Source organism: Centroberyx gerrardi, chromosome 24 (assembly GCF_048128805.1).
Source record: "Centroberyx gerrardi isolate f3 chromosome 24, fCenGer3.hap1.cur.20231027, whole genome shotgun sequence".
NCBI lineage: Eukaryota > Metazoa > Chordata > Actinopteri > Beryciformes > Berycidae > Centroberyx > Centroberyx gerrardi.
In genome coordinates this window covers 23,342,838-23,361,467 of record NC_136020.1, presented here as the reverse complement: position 1 = coordinate 23,361,467, position 18,630 = coordinate 23,342,838, and the positions used below count along the sequence as shown (strand labels likewise).

The window sequence follows — 18,630 nt, the reverse complement described above, 5'->3', positions numbered from 1 at the left end:
TAGACTTGGGACTCGAGCCTCAAGACTTGACTTGACTTGGGACTGGAGCAGAGTTGACTTGGTCTCTCCTCTGTTACTCACTCTTACTACAGCGAGGGCGAGCGGCGGTACTGCCGTGTGATTGGTCGACAGGGACCACAGCCTCTCTGCTGTCAGCTGCTCTGCTACTGTAGTGTCAGATGAAGGGCACACACACACACACACACACACACAGCACATGATGAGGATCCGGGCTTTCAAAACAAGGAGAAAGCAGTGTTGATTACTGTTGTCGTTGTCGTGGCTGAACACCGACTGTTTGTACTAGATTTTGTTAATAATAATAATAATAATAAGAATAAGAATAAATAAGTCACCCAACCAGGAAATATAGGCTAAATAAGTTTAATTCCAAAATGGGACGTCAGCCATTTGAAAACATCAGTTTTGACAAAATGATTAATGAAAGTACAAACTACTATTGAATAGTATTGAAGTGAAACAAAACCCTTCAGATGCATTATGTAATATTCAACCAACATTTAGTGAAACATGCATAGTTGTTTTTTACTCTTTATTTGTCAGACACTAAAAAGATTTCATTCAAATGAGTTTCCTACATATTACAGGAGGCAGCGGAGTTATCTGTAGATGTAACAGGCGTTATTATTTTTAGTATTTATTTTGTTTATCTCTTTTATTTATATGTTTTATTATCCTTACTGACCTATCTTTTCTTTTATTTCTTTCTTTCTTTCTTTCTAATGTCATTTTATGAGTTGATAACATAATTTCACCCGACAAATTATGTATTTTTTGTGTTTTATGCGAAGCACATTGAATTTGCCTTGTGTATGAAATGTGCTATATAAATAAAGTTTGCCTTGCCTTATGATGAACGACTTTACTTTACACTCTTGTAAGGCGTTTGTGTGATACGACACATAAAACATCTGAAGGGTTTCATAAGCACATAAGTCGGCAGATAAAACTTCTTTCGGTGTCTTCAGTGTTTCAGTGTTCGGACCTTCAGCCTCTAAGCTGCTTATGAGTTTCTGAGGCTCGTCTGTGTTTCGTCGTCACGTTCGATCAATCAAAACCAATATCTGCATCGAGAGCTGCGGACAGCCGCTAATCTGATTAGCGCGGATTACAGCCGCAGTATGGATCTCTGGAGAGAAAAAAAGGACATAATCTCTAACTTTGATTAAAGGGGCAATACATGGAATATGCACAGAGGATTATATTTTCATACACTGGACCAGTTTTAGCGTTACAGTTAGAAATGTGTTCACACAAAACCGCCTGACAAGAGTATAAAGTGAAATTATTCATCATAACTCTTCCGCTGCCTCCTGTAATATGAGGAAACTCATTTGAATGAAACTGAATGCATGTTTCCCTAAATGTTGGTTAAATATTATATAATACATTTGAAGTTTTGTTTCATAATTTTAATACTATTCAATAGTCATTCATTGTTTTGTCAATGTCAAGTCAGTGTTTTCAAATGGTTGACGTCCCATTTTGTAACAAAACTCCTTATTTATATTTCCTGGTTGGGTGACTTATTTATTTTTTATTATTATTAACGAAATCTAGTACAAACAGTCAGATGAAGGATATGATCATCAAGTAATCCCGCTTTAATACAAAAATAATGGAGTTCACAAATACAGAAAAGGATAGATGTATAGATAGAAGTAACAAACACTTGACTAAACATGACCATAAATAATATGTAAATCAAGAGCAGACAAACAAGAAAATAAAAAAAGCAATAATAATAAATATATGTACATATTAAAAGTGAACAAAAACAAAAAAATTAATATGCAACAATGCAATAAGAAAACAAACAAAAACAGTAGAGATACAATCAATAGAGTCAACTGGAGTTTACAGGAAAAATAAAACCATAATGTAATCACTTTTTGCTTTTTTATCTTCTAACAAAGAGAGATTTGAGTGGAGATTTCAGTTGTAGAAAGAAAAAAAAAGACTAAAGTAAAAAAAATAAGTACAAGAAAGAAAGTACAAGAGATCAAGAGTATATGTAGAAAATTTCTGTTTGTGGATAAAGAAAAATATACCAAAATGTTCAAGTTTACCACACAATCAAGACCAGTATCAGCTGAATTTTCATAATAACAAATTAACAAAACAAAACATTAAATAAATAGTTTTGACAGCGTTAAATTTGAGATCCAAGGTCTGACTGAGGTGACTGTTGGTTTCCTCATTATGTTTAAATAAAGTACGAGTCTATCTGTATCTGTCTATCTGAGTGTATCTGAAAAAGTTAAAGATAGATGAATTGGCAAGATATATATATATATATAGTAATATTTTGAAATAAACTTGCTCGTTTCAGATACAATGTTTAGTGTTCATCAGGTAAAAAAAACACAATTTCTCCACTTTTTGTCCTTAACCTCCAGAAAAACTATTTTATTCCCATCTTCTATAAAACATGGAGGATATGCTTCCTGGCGCTGCGGTGACTCATTTCGTTAACGGCTTCCTGTTGACATTCAGGATGAATACATGAATATGTATGAGGCTCCGCAGCGCCGCAACCCGATCTGGACAGAGGGAGGACGAGGAAAGACGGAGAAACATAATTTATTGACGACGGTAGCTGGTTGTCATGGGGTTTTTTTTTTATTTAAAGCCTCTTATTTCCCTTGTAGAGCTTTCCTGTTCTCCAGTTTAGCTCGCTGCTCTAAACTGTAGAGGTTCACTGACATCACACGGCGCTTACTGACCTGAGCCGTGCGGTAACCTGAGGTGACATTTGCTGGTTTCCCATGGGGATGTCCTCTTGTCTCAGAGGTCAGAGGTCAGAGGTCGGCGACAGAGCAGCGCCCCCTGGAGCCGGGAGGGATCCGCTGTGTCGCTCTGGGGAAACTAAAGCTAAAAGATATTTGAACCCGGGGCCATAAACTTACTTTAAAGCAACGTTCCACTTAGTTTTAACATGAAAACCAGAATATAAACTCCTCGCCAAGATCAGCTGGACCAGTTTGAAGCGTTCAGATTTTTACTTCCCATTTATTTGAATGGAAACTGACATTAGATTCAACATCAGATCCTGCTGTAAGACAACAAAGCAGCAACTGGTCCGTCCTCATTTTGCATTTCTGTTCTTGATTTACACTAAAATCAGTATTTAAAAATAAAAGTAGATCCGTCAGGGTGTTTGGTTTTTACGGGGGTTTGTACTAGACTCTAAAGGAGAACAGGACCAGCAATAATAAGATAAGGCAACAGTTAACTTCAGGCTCCCCATAAACATGCTGACCACACATCGCTGTTGGGTTGATCCTGACTGTGTGTGATATTATGTGATGTCCTGACCGCTGGGGCCAGCGGGTCAGCAAGCAAGTCAAAAGGAATCATTCCCTCGATGGCTGACGGCTGTAACGGAGCAGAGCAAAGGAGTAATATAAGATTCAAGGAGACTTTCCATTAATAACTCATTCATAACCTGTAAACCTGCACAAAAGCCATGAAAAATCCCTTAATTTCTAGCGTCTCTGTGAATCAACCCGTGAATAAATCCCTCATAAAGCCATGATACTAACCTTACTGTTTAAAAGCCATGTTATATTTAATGGATAATTAATGTTTATGTGATGAGAAATTAAGGACATTTCAGGGATAAAATTAAGGGGTTTGGTTTCGTAGTGAATTAAGACTGATTTATTTTGAAGTAGTAAAGTGAGCCTCTAAACGAGCCGTTTGGACTTCCGTAACTTTGTGGCGTCACAAAGGTTCGCTCATTATCATTTCTGTAAGAAATAATAGACTAACAAAGTGTTTTTTTCAAAGCGGTCGAGCGGTCGTCATCGTTTATTACCGGAGAGTTTTCCCTACCTGTAGCCGCCGGGCCGCGGCGTCTCACGTTTCACTCTCGAAACGGTTAGCCAATCGGAACAGAGGGTCGTGAATATTAATGAGCCTTAAAGACACGGCGACAGAAACGGCCTGTTCTTGGTAAGGCTCAGAGAGATGCTGGAAAATGAACGTGGAGAAATGGATTGAGAGTGTTTTTGGTTCATGACACCACACACACAGCTTTGAATGGACAGAAAGACACAAAATAAAACTCTGGAGAGTGAGAATATGGAACCTTTAAAGTTGGATTTCAGTCTATCTATCTATCTTCTCTATATGAATCCGCCCGCTCTGAGACTATATGGACGGTTGTGTTTTCCTTTGCTAATTTCGCCCAAATAAGCGCTGACTTGTGCTGCTGTGACGCCGACATGAGCTGTCGCTGTTTTGTTTGTGCGGCGAAATACATTTGAGCCCAACGCTGTCGTCTCCCTATCTTCATATTCTGACTGAAACATCAGAATATGAACCGTAAGCTTATTAAAAGGGCTGCGAATTACGTGTGGCTGATTAGGAAGGTGAAAATAATGAGATTAGGCAGAGCTGAAACACAGCAGCTGCCCTTCTGCTCTACTACCTGTGTGTCGGTGTGTGTGTGTGTGTGTGTGTGTGTGAGTGTGTGTTCCTCCACATCAGTAAGCCAGTAAAGTGTGGCTGCACAATTGGCGTTGTCAGTTTTCTCACACAATCAGGGTGTGTTTGCTTTGTAAACAGAAGCGCCTGATTTAAAACTGCCACTACGCTTCTGTCACCAGCCTCCGCCCTGTTTCCATTACTTTACTGCCTGAGGCGAGCGGGAGTGTGTGTGTGTGTGTGTGGGGTGGGGGGGGGGGGTCCAAGGTGAACAGTGGGCGGGGCGAGTCTGGTCTCTCAGGTCGAGTGAGTGTGTGTGTGCCCTCTAACAAGGATAATGGGTTTTGTGTGTGTGTGTGTGTGTGTGTGTGTTTGCTCATGCCTCCTCCAGGATACGGCTCTGTTGGCATGTCCTTCTTCTTCTTCACGTGTCGCTTTACTGGCAGCTGTGAGTGGAAATGACAGGAGGGACGAAGCGTTCGCCCTCAGCTGGATGTTAGAGTGTCCACAAAGCTGTATGTATACTGTCAATATGAGTCGCAACCGGGGATTTGACTTACTGATGTTGTGTCAGTCTCTGCGGTTCAGTATCTGGAAATTAAAGTAATAATCTGTGATATTTGTCTATAAAAAATGTTGCCATTCTCTATGATTTCCTTAACTCAACAAACCTATATCCAGTTCATAAATCTTTTCCATTGTCTGTTCTGGGAAAAATCCTCTGGAAGTGATGCGTTTTATGTTTCCGGTTTGTTTTGGAATAAACAGAAGAAGAAGAACTGGGTAGTTAGCGTGAGCAACAGACCAAAACAAGAGCGCCACCTACAGGAACACAAACTGCATGAACAGAAAAGCCAAGCTCCGCCCACACTGATTGACAGGTGATGTGTGGGAGGAGCAGAGCAGAAACACCACAGTGAGGCGGAGCAACAAAGATGGAGACTGAATAAAAACACAAGAATCTTGCAGATTATCACTTTAACTTTCACTTTATCACTTAACTTTGATTCCTAAACTATCCACTTTGGAGAAAAATCATGATCTCTACTGAAGGCAAATAGTTGGTTTTTGGCTTTGTTAGCTAGCTAACCTGTTAGCAAACTAATTTAGCAAAGCAGCTAATGTTAATGTTGACACGCAGTTACCACAACTAGCTACAAGCTACTAGCAACATACATAACAAAAGGTACTGGGCAAATTAGATGTGTTTATAACAAGTCGGTGATAGTTAGCTAACCTGATACTAGTCAGCTAGCTAACAAACATTACTCTAAACACAAAATTGAGTGCCAAAACACCACAGCAATGACCGCTTAACACTAAAAATGTCACCAAAACAAGAAGAAAACCTGGATCTTGCGGATTACCACTTTGTTTTTTCCCTTTAAAAGGCCCTGTCCTCATATGACTCGCATACGTTTGATGTTAGTTGCTATTAATATGAATTGACCTCATTTACCTCCAGATTCATGCCTACCTAAAACGTCCTGTGTGTTTTGTTTCTATGTGTTTTTATTCATTCTTCCGTACTGACTTCTTCTCTTCCTTCTTTTCCTTGTTGTCACAGTGAACAGCGAGCGTTGACCCCGGGCCCGTGATGCCGCCGCCCGCCGCCGCTCCCCCCGCCGTGACCCCCCCAGACGGGGGGTGGGGGTGGGCCGTGGTGCTCGGAGCCTTCATCTCCATCGGTTTCTCCTACGCCTTCCCCAAGGCCATCACCGTCTTCTTCAAGGACATCCAGAAGATCTTCGGCGCCTCGTACAGCCAGGTCGCCTGGATCTCCTCCATCATGCTCGCCGTCATGTACGCCGGAGGTGAGCGATGCTTTGATTTCTATGTTTTTTGGTTGATCTCTGTGTAATCGAGGCTTAACAGAGGTGGGGGCTCGAGTCACATGACTTGGGCTCGAGTCACAGTTTGAATTGTGTTTTCTCACTGGGAGTTTGAATGAATTTGGGAGGGAATACAAATTTATGAATTATACTTTCAAATTTTGGGAATTATACTTTTTTGCTTGTCTCATTTTTATTTGCTTATACAATAAAAACGCCCATTTTCGGTTTAACTACAACATGGCGTCTCTCCTCTACTTCCCTGCTAAGAGCTCCAGCCTTGGAAAAGGATCCACAGGTAGCAAACAGATTATTTTCCATTGGCGCTCCTCCATACTCCACCTGAGTCGCACCACAGCGGGGCTGTCAACAGCTCATTGTACCTTGTAGTTTGTTACCAAGTCTATATATGGACGTTTCTACACCCTAAAATAACAGAAATCGTCTAAAATCTTATGCTGCGTAGAGAGAGAGAGGAGAATCTCAACACCGTACGTTGCTTTGTTTAGTTTCAGAAGACAGAATGCTTTGTAGTCGATGAGAAATCACGTTAGCCACGTTAGCCGCTAGTCAGCTACAGGAAGGCTTCGGTCTGCACTTCTGCTTCGGCTCCCTGTAGGAGCTTGAGTCTTGTGGTTGAAGGACGGTCGTCTAACTCCACCCCGCCCCGCTGTCAGGGGAATCTCATCGGGATTTCATTTGTTATACATGTTGTCATTTTTAAGGATTATTTTTCTGGCTTTGAGTCGTCGTTCTGTGTTGTGTCCGGACCAGATGCTCGGTACAAAAGACAGAGACAGAGAAATAGAAAAAAAACATGTAAGCAGATCTTAGTGAGTCACACTTTGTCTCTCTGCCACCAGCTGACATGGAAAAGTTGCTGAGTCAGTTCAGTGTGCAGTCTGTATGTCCTATTTCATTTTCTGCTGTATTTGGAAAGGATGCGGCGGAGAATGCACAGGAAGCAGAGGGAAGCGGGTCATGTGACGCGGGTCGAGACCTGGATTTGAAACCACAACATCACCAGAACACGATGCACAGCTTAACCTGCTGAGCCTCCACAACACAACCATGATCTGTGGCTTCACTGACATGCTAAGCTCTAAACCAGATATGACTTGACTCTTATCAGGTACAGGAATATAATCTACACATTGGTTGTGGAAAATAATCTGTTTGCCAACTGTGGATCCTGTGGAACCCAAAATACTGATCATCTTCTGGCTGGAGCTCTTAGCAGGGAAGTAGAGGAGAGACACAAGGTTGTATTTAAACTGAAAATGGGCGTTTTTATTGTATAAGCGCCTAAAAATGAGACGGACAAAGATTACATACATTATAGTCATAATAATAACTTTATTTGTATAGCACTTTTCTAAAAACAATGAATACAAAGTGCTTTACATGCAATAAAACCCAAAGAGACAGTGATGTAAAAGCACCACAATTAAATAAAATACATTAAAAAAAATAATAATAAATGAAAATAGGAATAAAAGGTAATACAGATACAGAGATACACAGATACAACTAGAAAACAAACAGAGATAGAACTAAAAACAGATAGTGAAAGTGTGTCTAAATAATTCAAATACAGTTTCAAAATAGACTTGAAGCTCGTGTTTCACTCTCACACGCTGTAAATCACATCGACAACTCACCAATAATAATAATTGAAGGTGGAAAAACAAATCTTCCATCCTGTGAAATCAGTGTAAACAGTGTTAGCGGTGGGTGTTTACGTGCCGCTGCTCTCCGGCTCTGAAGTGGAACCGGTGACGGGTCGGTCGGTCGGTCGGTCGGTCGGTCGGTCGGTCGGTCGGTCGGTCGGTTGTGGTTTGTTCAGGATATTTTCTGCTTCATATTGCTGCGATGGCCCGCTGTATTCCTCAGTCAGGATCCTGCAGAGCCCGGCCGGCCATCTGTCCACCGCTCCGACCGGCTGCCGCTCTGCTGCGCTCGTCATGGACTCTACTGCTCACCGGCCTGCTTCTATTCTACTGTCTACTGCAGTTTCTACTCTGCTGTCTACTGCAGTCTGCACAAAGAATACGTAAACTTTATTAAAAACCGTAGGCTTGGCTCTCCCATCTCAACAGAACTGCAGGGACATTTAAGTAAATCCCAACTAAATTCAATGATGCAGATTGGGGAGGGAGGGGTATATATGTTGATTTTTGTTTAAAGCTCCATATTCTCACTCTCCAGAGTTTTATTTTGTGTCTTTCTGTCCATTCAAAGCTGTGTGTGTGGTGTCATGAACCAAAAACACTCTCAATCCATTTCTCCACGTTCATTTTCCAGCATCTCTCTGAGCCTTACCAAGAACAGGCCGTTTCTGTCGCCGTGTCTTTAAGGCTCATTAATATTCACGACCCCCTCTGTTCCGATTGGCTAACCGTTTCGAGAGTGAAACGTGAGACGCCGCGGCCCGGCGGCTACAGGTAGGGAAAACTCTCCGGTAATAAACGATGACGACCGCTCGACCGCTTTGAAAAAAACACTTTGTTAGTCTATTATTTCTTACAGAAATGATAATGAGCGAACCTTTGTGACGCCACAAAGTTACGGAAGTCCAAACGGCTCGTTTAGAGGCTCGCTTTTCTAATATGGATTGTGTGGATTTAGTTTTGATACTTTCACCATGTTTAGATACACATCCAACTCCTTTATCATCACAGAGGAGAGGGAGTCCTGCTTTACACCAGATGGACCTTTAAACTGTACATGAAGATATTTTTCTGACTGAATCCTACTCATGTACTTGTTTTTAAGATTATCGAAGAAATTCAATCAATCAATCAATCAGCCAGTCTGTCTCTTCATGTCTTAATCGGAGCCGTCCTCGTTCCTCATGTGACAGCGCCGTCGATAACACAATTACTTAGCGGAGGAATCTCGTCACTCGTTCGTCCGTATCGATCTGAGCCGGAGGAAACGAAGCCTCATCAGAGATTCATTAAACAGCTGCTGCTTGTCTGTGTGTGTGTGTGTGTGTGTGTGTGTGTGTGTGTGTGTGTGTGTGTGTGTGTGTGTCTCTGACGCTGAGGAGACCAGCACAGTTTGAATATGTAACACCTTTCTGATTCCTCACACACACACACACACACACACACACACACTGGCCCGCTGCTGTGTGTGTGTGTGTGTGTGTGTGTGTGTGTGGTTACTGTCAGGCTTCCTGGTTATGAGCAGCATTTTCCACTGAAGCAGCATCAGACGTGCACAAATATTTACCCAATTAATCCAAATGAGAGTATCGATCTTTAAATATGTTTTTTTGCTTTAATATATACGATTGAGTCTTTCTGACTGCTGTGGGGTAAAAACCTTAAACCTCACAAATGTCAACTTTTCAGGAACTAAGAAAACAAACTTACCGTTCAGTTTGACCACCATGCATTTTTTTTTCTCTTCAGTATTTTTTTTATTATTATTTGACAGACAAAAGGAAAACCAATACATCACAATCTGAGACACTGAGACAATAACAAAAAGCACAAAAAAAGACAAAATTAGTAATAAAAATCTATATAGTGATCTAATAGTGTAAGATAGAGATGGTGATCAAATTAATTGCCAAAGCGGAGGTAAAATTCCCATTCATTCTTGATTATTCACCATAATGTTTTAACGGTGTAAAGTCGACTTACACCAGCTTGATTTCAACTTAGTTTTATTCCTGATTTCCAGGTGAAACACTACACTACCCACAAGCCTTAGAGAGCTCCCACCAATCAAGAGACACTGCCGTTACCATAGAAACGTCACCCACTCCAAAGTAGACACACAATGTCTTTTTGTTTGGGACGAGGAGAAGAAAATCATTGCAAATCAGTAAGATAAGATAAGATAAGATAAGATAAGATAGCACTTTATTGATCTCCTTGAGGAAATTCTCTATTGTATTCTCTATTGTAGTATTATTATTATATTATTATAAATATTACAATATTTAGTATCACTGTTTAAAATGAGGGAAAGTGAATTGAAATCATTCACACAATGCTGTATGGGATGAGTAGTTCATTCCCTCTTAAAATAATTTGTTTTGTACACAGTCTTGTAACTCTGCCTTTGTTTTCTTTCTTCATATATCTATTTTTCTCTGAGTCTAATGTTAGAAGCTCGTGACTAAACTGCTACCTGGCTTTTTATATATCAGGATTTACTGAAATATCTGTAGAGAAAATGAATGAGGAATTCACTTCCACTGAAAGGAGCCATTGAGAAAAAAAAAAAAAAAAAAAGGACAGGCAGGTTTCAGCAATCCTTCACACCGTTACATCATGCGGATACAAAGGCCCTTCCCTCGGCGGGGTGTGTGTGTGTGTGTGTGTGTGTGTGTGTGTGTGTGTGTGTGTGTGTGGCGCTCTGTGATGACGTGTTAAGCTGCAGGCTGTGTGTCAGTGTGGATCAATGTCGCTAATCCAGTGAGAGAGACAGAGGGAGAGCTGACCTTGGGCGAGGCGGAGTGAAACCCTGCAGAGCCGCGGCCGCGATGCGTTCACTGTCACCCGGCCAGGCCTGAGCACACGACCGCAGAAACACGGATGGAGCTTTTTGGTTTATTTAGATCCTCAATTAGCTGCTGCTTCCTGGGGCTCACATGCAGATTATTGACAATGCTTTTATGAATTGATACATATAACATTTAACAAATCACAACAACACAAGTCATACAATAATAGAGAGAAAAACATATACAGTATATATATATATACATACATAAATATACATACATACATACATACATACATATATGCACATACGTATATACACACACACACACATATACACATAAAAATAAAACAAAATGCACCAGTGCAATCCAAGCTCCGCCCACACTGTTTGATTGACAGGTGATGTCAGTGCAGTTCAGAAACATGATGATTTGATGGAGATGGAGACCAAATAAAAACACAAGAATCTAGAGGATTATTTAACTCTGAATTTCATCTATTTGAACAACCGGCTTTGGTAAAATGATAAAATACAATAATTGAAGAGTTTGATTCCTAAACTGTATATCCATTTTGGAGAAAAATAATGACCTATTACTGTTAGCAAATAGTTGTTTTTTGGCTTTGTATCTATCCAGCAAGCTAATTTAACAGAGCAGCTAATGTTAATGTTGACACACAGCTAGTTACCACTACTAGCTAAACGCGAAAAGCTACTAGCTACATCACAAAAGCTACTGGGCAAATCAGATGTGTTGACAACAAGCTAGCATGATGCTAGTCAGCTAGCTAACAAGCTAACATTCTCAACACAAAATTGAGTGCTAAAACACCACAGCAACAACTGATTGGCACCAAAAATGTCACCAAAATAACAAAAAAACATGGATCTTTTGGATTACCACTTTAATTATGTTATTTTTTTCCCCTTAAAAGACCCTGTCCCCATGTGACTTTAATACGTTCGATGCTGCTTGCTATTAATGTGAATTTATCTCATTTACCTCCAGATTCATGCCAACCTAAAAACGTGGGTAAACTCTATTCCAAAAATAAAGTGGGTTTTCATCCCTGTAGATAACTGTATAATGTTTGGGCAACCGGTCGGACAATCACTTTAGGAAAACCCCGTCCGTGTCCTCATGTCTCCTGACAGCTTGTAGAAATTGTGTGCTTCCATTTTGGGTCGACTTCATCCTGTTTGAAGTGTGATGGACAGGCAGCGTCCCACATCATCAGCTGTGGTTCAGCAGCCTCCTCACTGCAGCACACATTAAAGGGCCGTGGAAAAAAAAAAAAAAAAGTCACACACATTTCTATATGTGTCACTCCCTTCTGGAATCTAGGCGGTTATATTTAGTTTGGGGTTTTGTCCACTGAGTAATGGAGTCCACGCTGTGTCTGGCCGGCAGATGATAAGCCTTTTTCAGGGAGGTAAAAGTGGCGGCTCCAGGCCCTCCCCCACCCCCCCCCCCGCCCCCACCCACCCCCCGGCCGGGCCGCGTCCCGTCCCGCCGAGCCCCGGAGAATACCGAGCAGCGCTGCGGATGCAAATGAGGGGGAACTTTCCTCAAGGTCGGGGGGGAAAAAAAGAAAAAAAAAGATTCATGCGGAGCAAATTAAGTCGGACGACTCCTCGCCCGTCGCGCCTCTTAAATTGCGCCGGGCCGGCTGAAACGCGACACGTCTCCTGCTTGGTAATGAGAGCATTATTTCAAAAAAGTACATCCTTCATTACTTCTCTCTTTCCCTGTTCAATTTACACCTCCCGTAGTTAAAATTCAGAGACGACAGAGGAGACGGTGTCACTTATGAGAGACGGTTCCCCGGCACATTATTCCATTATTCATCGGGGGTTTGTTTTTGTCAAGATATAAAAACCGATCAAAATGCTCCCATATACCTTAAATGTAATGATGTAAACAATAAAGCGGGAAGTAATACATAATATCAGCTGTAGATTCCAACACTTCAGTTAATCATTTGAGTCTGATTCAAACATTCAATACAAATTCAACAACCTCAAATTCAAAACAGCCTCACCCACCAGAACAGCATATTAGATTATATGTGAATAGGCTGCATTCATTTACATTAATAACTAACAACACACACACCACCAGTCACCAGTCTGGACGTCCTGACTGAATGTTCTGTGTTTCATTCTCTTAAAGCATTTTGATCTAAAGGCTTCTGCTTAAATGCTTGAAATGAGTTTCTTAGACAAATATAAATAGTGAAGTTTTTGTTATTTAAAATGTGGAAAATAGTAAAAAAAAAAATCCAAATGCATGTGTGTCCAAACTGTTGACTGGTAGTGTATATGCTGATTCATACAGGCCATTTATATTGACAGAGAAGTTGAAGCAAGACAAGACCTTCACCTCAGTCACAGTTATCATTTGAATGTTATTTTTGTGACTGTAAAATGTCCATCATGCATTGCTACTAGCTGGATTTCCTCCCCATCGCTCTAATATCTTGACAACATTGAATCCTGATCCCAACAGATGCCTGGCTGCTGTCAAAATCGCACAAAAATCTGCCTTCACGCATGTTGTGTCTCACTGTGTGTGAATCTGGCTCCCGGCTGAACTGATTGATTTGTTTGTTGCAGCTGATCACCAGCCTGTGTTTAGGGAAGGGAGCGCAGTAGTTTAGAGTTAAAGAGGCATGAAGTAATTCATGACCCGTCGCCCTCTGTGGGTGACGGAGGAACTGCAGCAGCATCGATCGGCCTGTGGCACAGAAACATAAAACTCACATTTTCATGCTAGAGATGAAAGATAGGTAATTAGAGGAAGATACAGAAGAGGTAATATATCACCATGCAAAACACTGGAATATTGCTTTGTCATTTGCTTTTTTGGCTTGAGAACGAAATGTGTTTTGATCCGTCCTCCATCTTTGAGCAGTGGGAAATGCCAGTGGGCGGAGAGTTTTTGTTTCGGTTTTGAAAAGTCGGAAATCTCAGCAGCTGGCCAAGTAATCGCTGAGTCATTGGTTTCTATCAACAGTAAAAATCTGACTTAATGCACCTTTTAAAGGACTGAAATGCAGACGTGCATTGGTCATTTGTTGCTGCATTGTCATATTGCACCTAGGATTCCTGTTTTTGTTATATTGTCTAGAGTGAAAAATGACTTATCTCACTTCTACTTATCCTTTGCACTCGTAAGTTGCTGTGGAGCATCAGGTCAACTCCTAAATGACATTCATGTGACACAAACAAGATGATGGGAGTGCGGCACTTTAAAGAGTCCGGTTCCTGCTATTATTAGAGGCTGCAGCACTAACCAGATTAAATCATTAAGTGCTTGTGTTGCTCCCGACTGCCGTAAACACGCTGCATGTTTGGGCTGACTGTGTTTTTTTTTGTTGTTGTTTGTGTTTGTCCGCTCCTCCAGGTCCCATCAGCAGCATCCTGGTGAACACGTACGGCTGCAGGCCCATCATGATGATGGGCGGCGTGCTGTGTGCCATCGGGATGATCTCAGCTTCCTTCTGCAACGACGTGCTGCAGCTTTACATCTGCATCGGCGTTATCGGCGGTAAGTCCATCTGAGTCCACTTAAGCCCCTTCTGAGTTCATTCGATTAGCGTCTTCTTCCAAGGAACGGGTTAAAAATACAACTGTTTTTGAGTGGAGAAAGTCCTTTCCTTTTTCTTTTTTTTCTTTTAGTCTTAATTTTATCATGAATGTAATAAACCATGAATGGAGCTAATCATGTAATAATCCTGTTAATGTAACAAATTTCCCATTCATGCAATACCTTTTTTCCTGTTAATATAATAATTCTTATATTTTTATTATATGAAGGTTAAAAGTTTCAGTTTTCTGTAATAACTGAACTGATAAACTGACTGATAAACAGTCAAAATTCAATACACAGTCACCCATTTGTAAATTTGGTTATTAACTATGCTGTTTCATCTAGAAAGGGATGAATATGTATGGAAGAATTGGTGATAACTTTAATGGGAAATTTGTTGCGCTAACAGGATTATTTCACTGTGTGCTGGAGATTATTACGTTAATGTTTGTTACATTAATGGCAAGTTATTAACAGTGTTGGGGGTAATGTGTTACTTTGTTACTCTAACATGTTACAAGAGTACTCAGATTACTTTTTTGTGGTAACTAGCAGACATGTGACTCAAGTCATTTGGTCCAAGTCTCAAGCAAGTCCCAAGTCATTTTTTTCTTGGGTAAGTCAAGTCAAGTCACAGGTTATGTCAAGTCAAGTCAAGTCGAGTCCTTAGTTAAGGCAAGTCAAGTCCCAAGTTAAGTCACTCATGCTCCTTAAAATGATAAAATGCAGTCTAAGTCTGCTTGATATGAGTGAGATCGGTTTACTGGTTTAAAAACAGGATCAACAGGTTTGCACTGCAATTTAAAACAATGATGACATCACACTTGGCAGCACAAGCGATATTTCTACAGCAGTAACACAAAACTACTCTAACAAGTTTCTTCTAGTACAGAGTAATGTTTTACGTAACCAGTTACTTTTTAAGGTAAGTAACAAAGTAAAGTAAATTACTTTTAAAAGTCACTTTCCCCAACACTGGTTAACAGTTGTCACATGACGTAACTCTGTCATTCTTCCTCATAGGACTGGGCTTAGCCTTCAACCTCCAGCCAGCGCTGACGATGATAGGTAAATATTTCTTTAATAAGCGTCCCATCGCTAACGGGCTGGCGATGGCGGGCAGCCCGGTGTTCCTCAGCACCCTGGCTCCTCTCAACCAGTACCTGTTCAACACCTTCGGCTGGAGGGGCAGCTTCCTCATCCTGGGCGGCCTGCTGCTGAACTGCTGCGTGGCCGGGTCCCTCATGAGGCCGCTGGGCCCGCCGCCCGGCAAGGTGAAGAAGGACGAGGAGTTAGCCGCCGCGACCGCCACGAAGAAAGAGAAGGCCACCGCCTGGGAAACGGTCAACAAATTCCTGGACCTGTCGCTCTTCAAGCATCGCGGCTTCCTCATCTACCTGTCGGGCAACGTCATCATGTTCCTGGGCTTCTTCGCGCCGATCGTCTTCCTGGCCGCCTACGCCAAGGACATGGGCGTGGACGAATACTCCGCCGCCTTCCTGCTCTCCATCCTGGCTTTCGTCGACATGTTCGCCCGGCCGTCCATGGGGCTGCTGGCGAACTCGCGCTGGATCCGGCCCAGGATCCAGTACTTCTTCAGCTTCGCGGTTCTGTACAACGGCGTGTGCCACATCCTCTGCCCGCTGGTGGAGGACTACAACGGCCTGGTGGTGTACGCCGTCTTCTTCGGCTTCGCCTTCGGCATGGTGAGCTCGGTGCTGTTCGAGACGCTGATGGACCTGGTCGGGGCTCAGAGGTTCTCCAGCGCTGTGGGACTCACCACCATAGTGGAGTGCTGCCCGGTCCTGATTGGTCCACCACTGGCAGGTACTGTCCATCAGAGAACGTAGATCATTCACCTGTATGATTGATCTGTGTATATTTGTCAGGTCTGTCGGTCAGAGATCAAACTTCATCAAGGTTTACAGCACTTGAGAAAATAATTGAGCAGGATCTACTTATAGGAAGTTAAACATTTACAGGGGCAGTAAGTAATCTATTACCTTTATCCATCTCTATAGGAGACCAATAGGTAGCAAGAACTGAGCCCCAACCCTCCCGTTCCCTTGAGCTACGGTGGCCTGTAAATGACACAAACCAATAAAGGCACATTTTCCCAATGTAGAGGAGTAAGTGGGTGGAGAGTTTTGGATCCAAAAAGAGTCAGTTTTGAAAGCCTGAAATCTCAGCACCTGGTCAAGTAATCATTGGTATTGATTACCAATGACTCCAAAACATTACCAAAATTCTTACGTATTGCCCCTTTAATAAAAGTTAAAGTTTAGTTAAACAAAAAAACAACTGATTTAACTATGAATCTTCACACCTTAGCTGTTAATTTTCACACATCTCCCATAATCCTCTTTGCGCCTTCAGAAAGTAAATCATCGCCACGGATCTGCTGTGGAACTTTACTGAATCTCTACTTATTTACTGCTGGCGCTTATAATTCATTTCAAGCACCTTCAGCGCTTCTGGCATTTTGATTAAGGAAAATGAAAAAATGAAATTCACAACATTATTAAATGAGTGGAATTAATAATTGTCAGGCCTTAGCTAGTTATTGATGACAAATGTTGCACAGATGGAGTTAGAAAGCAATTGGATTCTGGCATTGTGATGGTTTTGCATTACTCAGATAACAGGAAGATCTATTCTGTAATCATTAATTCATGATTACATGCATATTTGGCATTAAAAGCAGACAGTTGACATTAAGCAATGTTTTCTGTAAATATCTTACTTCTACTGAGCAATAATTTAAGATTTCATGATCGTACAACGAGATTAACATTTTAACCGTTTGCTCTCTTGCAGGGAAACTGGTTGATGTCACTAAAAGTTACAAGTACATGTATTTCTGCTGTGGAGCTGTCGTGATTGTGGCCAGTATTTGGCTCTTCATCGGAAACTTCATCAACTACAGACTTTTGGAGCGTGAGCGCAAGCAAGCGGAGAAGTACAAACGGACTGAGACGGAAGATCCAGACCAAGTCCGGGACCAGAAGGAGGCCGACGGGGAAGCCCAGGCCTCGCAGGAGCTGGTCAACAAAACTAAGAAAGAGGACGAGCCTATGCAGCGGGAGACCAACATCTAGAGCCTCCGTCCCGCCAACGGCTCCCCGTCACCACGACGACCACAACCCTCCAACGCCCTCGACGACGATCAAACTGAGCTCCAAGCCAAGAGGTGCCTCTCGGTGTGCCACCAGGCTCGATCTGGGGTCCTCTGCACTTCTAACACTAACTGCCAAAGTAACAACTGTGTTGTAGGATGCTGTGAGGCGTTTCTGTCTTTGAAGTAGCGACAGCCGTGACTGCTAGCTACAGAAATATCAGCCAGAGAGAAATGTGTAAGATATGCATGTTAGGAGGCTCGATGTCAGAAATGTCTGTGGAAAAACAGTATAGTACTACCTGTATTTTCTCTCGTATTCATGCCACGTTCACGTCATATCGGATTTACTGTAAATACGCTGTCGACTACGGAAAAAACATTCATGTCAAACTGCTAGTGATAATTACAAGTAGGACATGTGGGAATGTTTTGGCGGCAGGAATTGCCAAATTGTGTCAACACAGGCGGCAAACCTGGCAGTGAATCCACTGATGTCGACGGTCCAAGATTATGAAAATCAAATTATCAGCTAAATTCACAGTAAAACAAACACCTCTACTTAGGAAAAGTGAGCAATATCTGCCGCAGTTCATTTAAGGCTGATTTTAAGGGAACTTGACAACAACTGACCTTACAATCTCCGTCTTGGATGCGGGCGTTCCAAGAGTTAAAAACACGCAAACGCTTCCAAGTTGCAGCGACAACATCTCGTCCCGTTCCTGCTTCCGCTTCGTCCGACATGACGTGAACGCAGCGTCGGCCCGTGCCACTGTTCCTACCGCACCAGCAACCTGAACTCACCTGTTCTGAACGAGATCTGCGCGTTCAAAGATCTCCGTCGCGCTCAAACACACCGACAAAATTTAAATTCCCACAGCAGAAGGACAAGGAGGAGCGCCGGCGGGACGGCTCGGCGGTTAGAGAGACCGCGGCGTGCGTTCACACTGCGAGCGACTCGGTCGATGTTGAAGGGTCGCTCCGTTCTTCCCAATTGTGGGCGGGGCCAGACTGCATCTATGTAGCGGTCTGCAGCTACAAATGTTTTGAAAAGGCATATCGTGATTTCCGTTGCTTTGAGATTACCTTTCCTAATGTTGCATCGTTTTGATGAGTTATCGATTCTGAGACGTTTCTTCAAAATAAAAGTTGTAGAGAACGGGGAAGCTTTGAAT

General features: G+C 42.1%; 1 protein-coding gene across 1 annotated transcript in view; it reads left to right on the top strand.

The window, feature by feature from the left end:
• The window catches only part of LOC139917307 (monocarboxylate transporter 2), a 28,191-nt gene extending 9,852 nt beyond the window's left edge, over nt 1–18,339 (top strand). The window contains exons 2-5 of the mRNA XM_071906404.2: nt 6,020–6,266; nt 14,155–14,298; nt 15,364–16,167; nt 17,158–18,339. Coding sequence (XP_071762505.1) covers nt 6,050–6,266; nt 14,155–14,298; nt 15,364–16,167; nt 17,158–17,438 — 1,446 coding nt within the window. The 5' untranslated portion in view covers nt 6,020–6,049 and the 3' untranslated portion in view covers nt 17,439–18,339. The remainder of the gene's footprint in view (nt 1–6,019; nt 6,267–14,154; nt 14,299–15,363; nt 16,168–17,157) is intronic.
• The last annotated feature ends 291 nt before the right edge of the window (nt 18,340–18,630 follow it).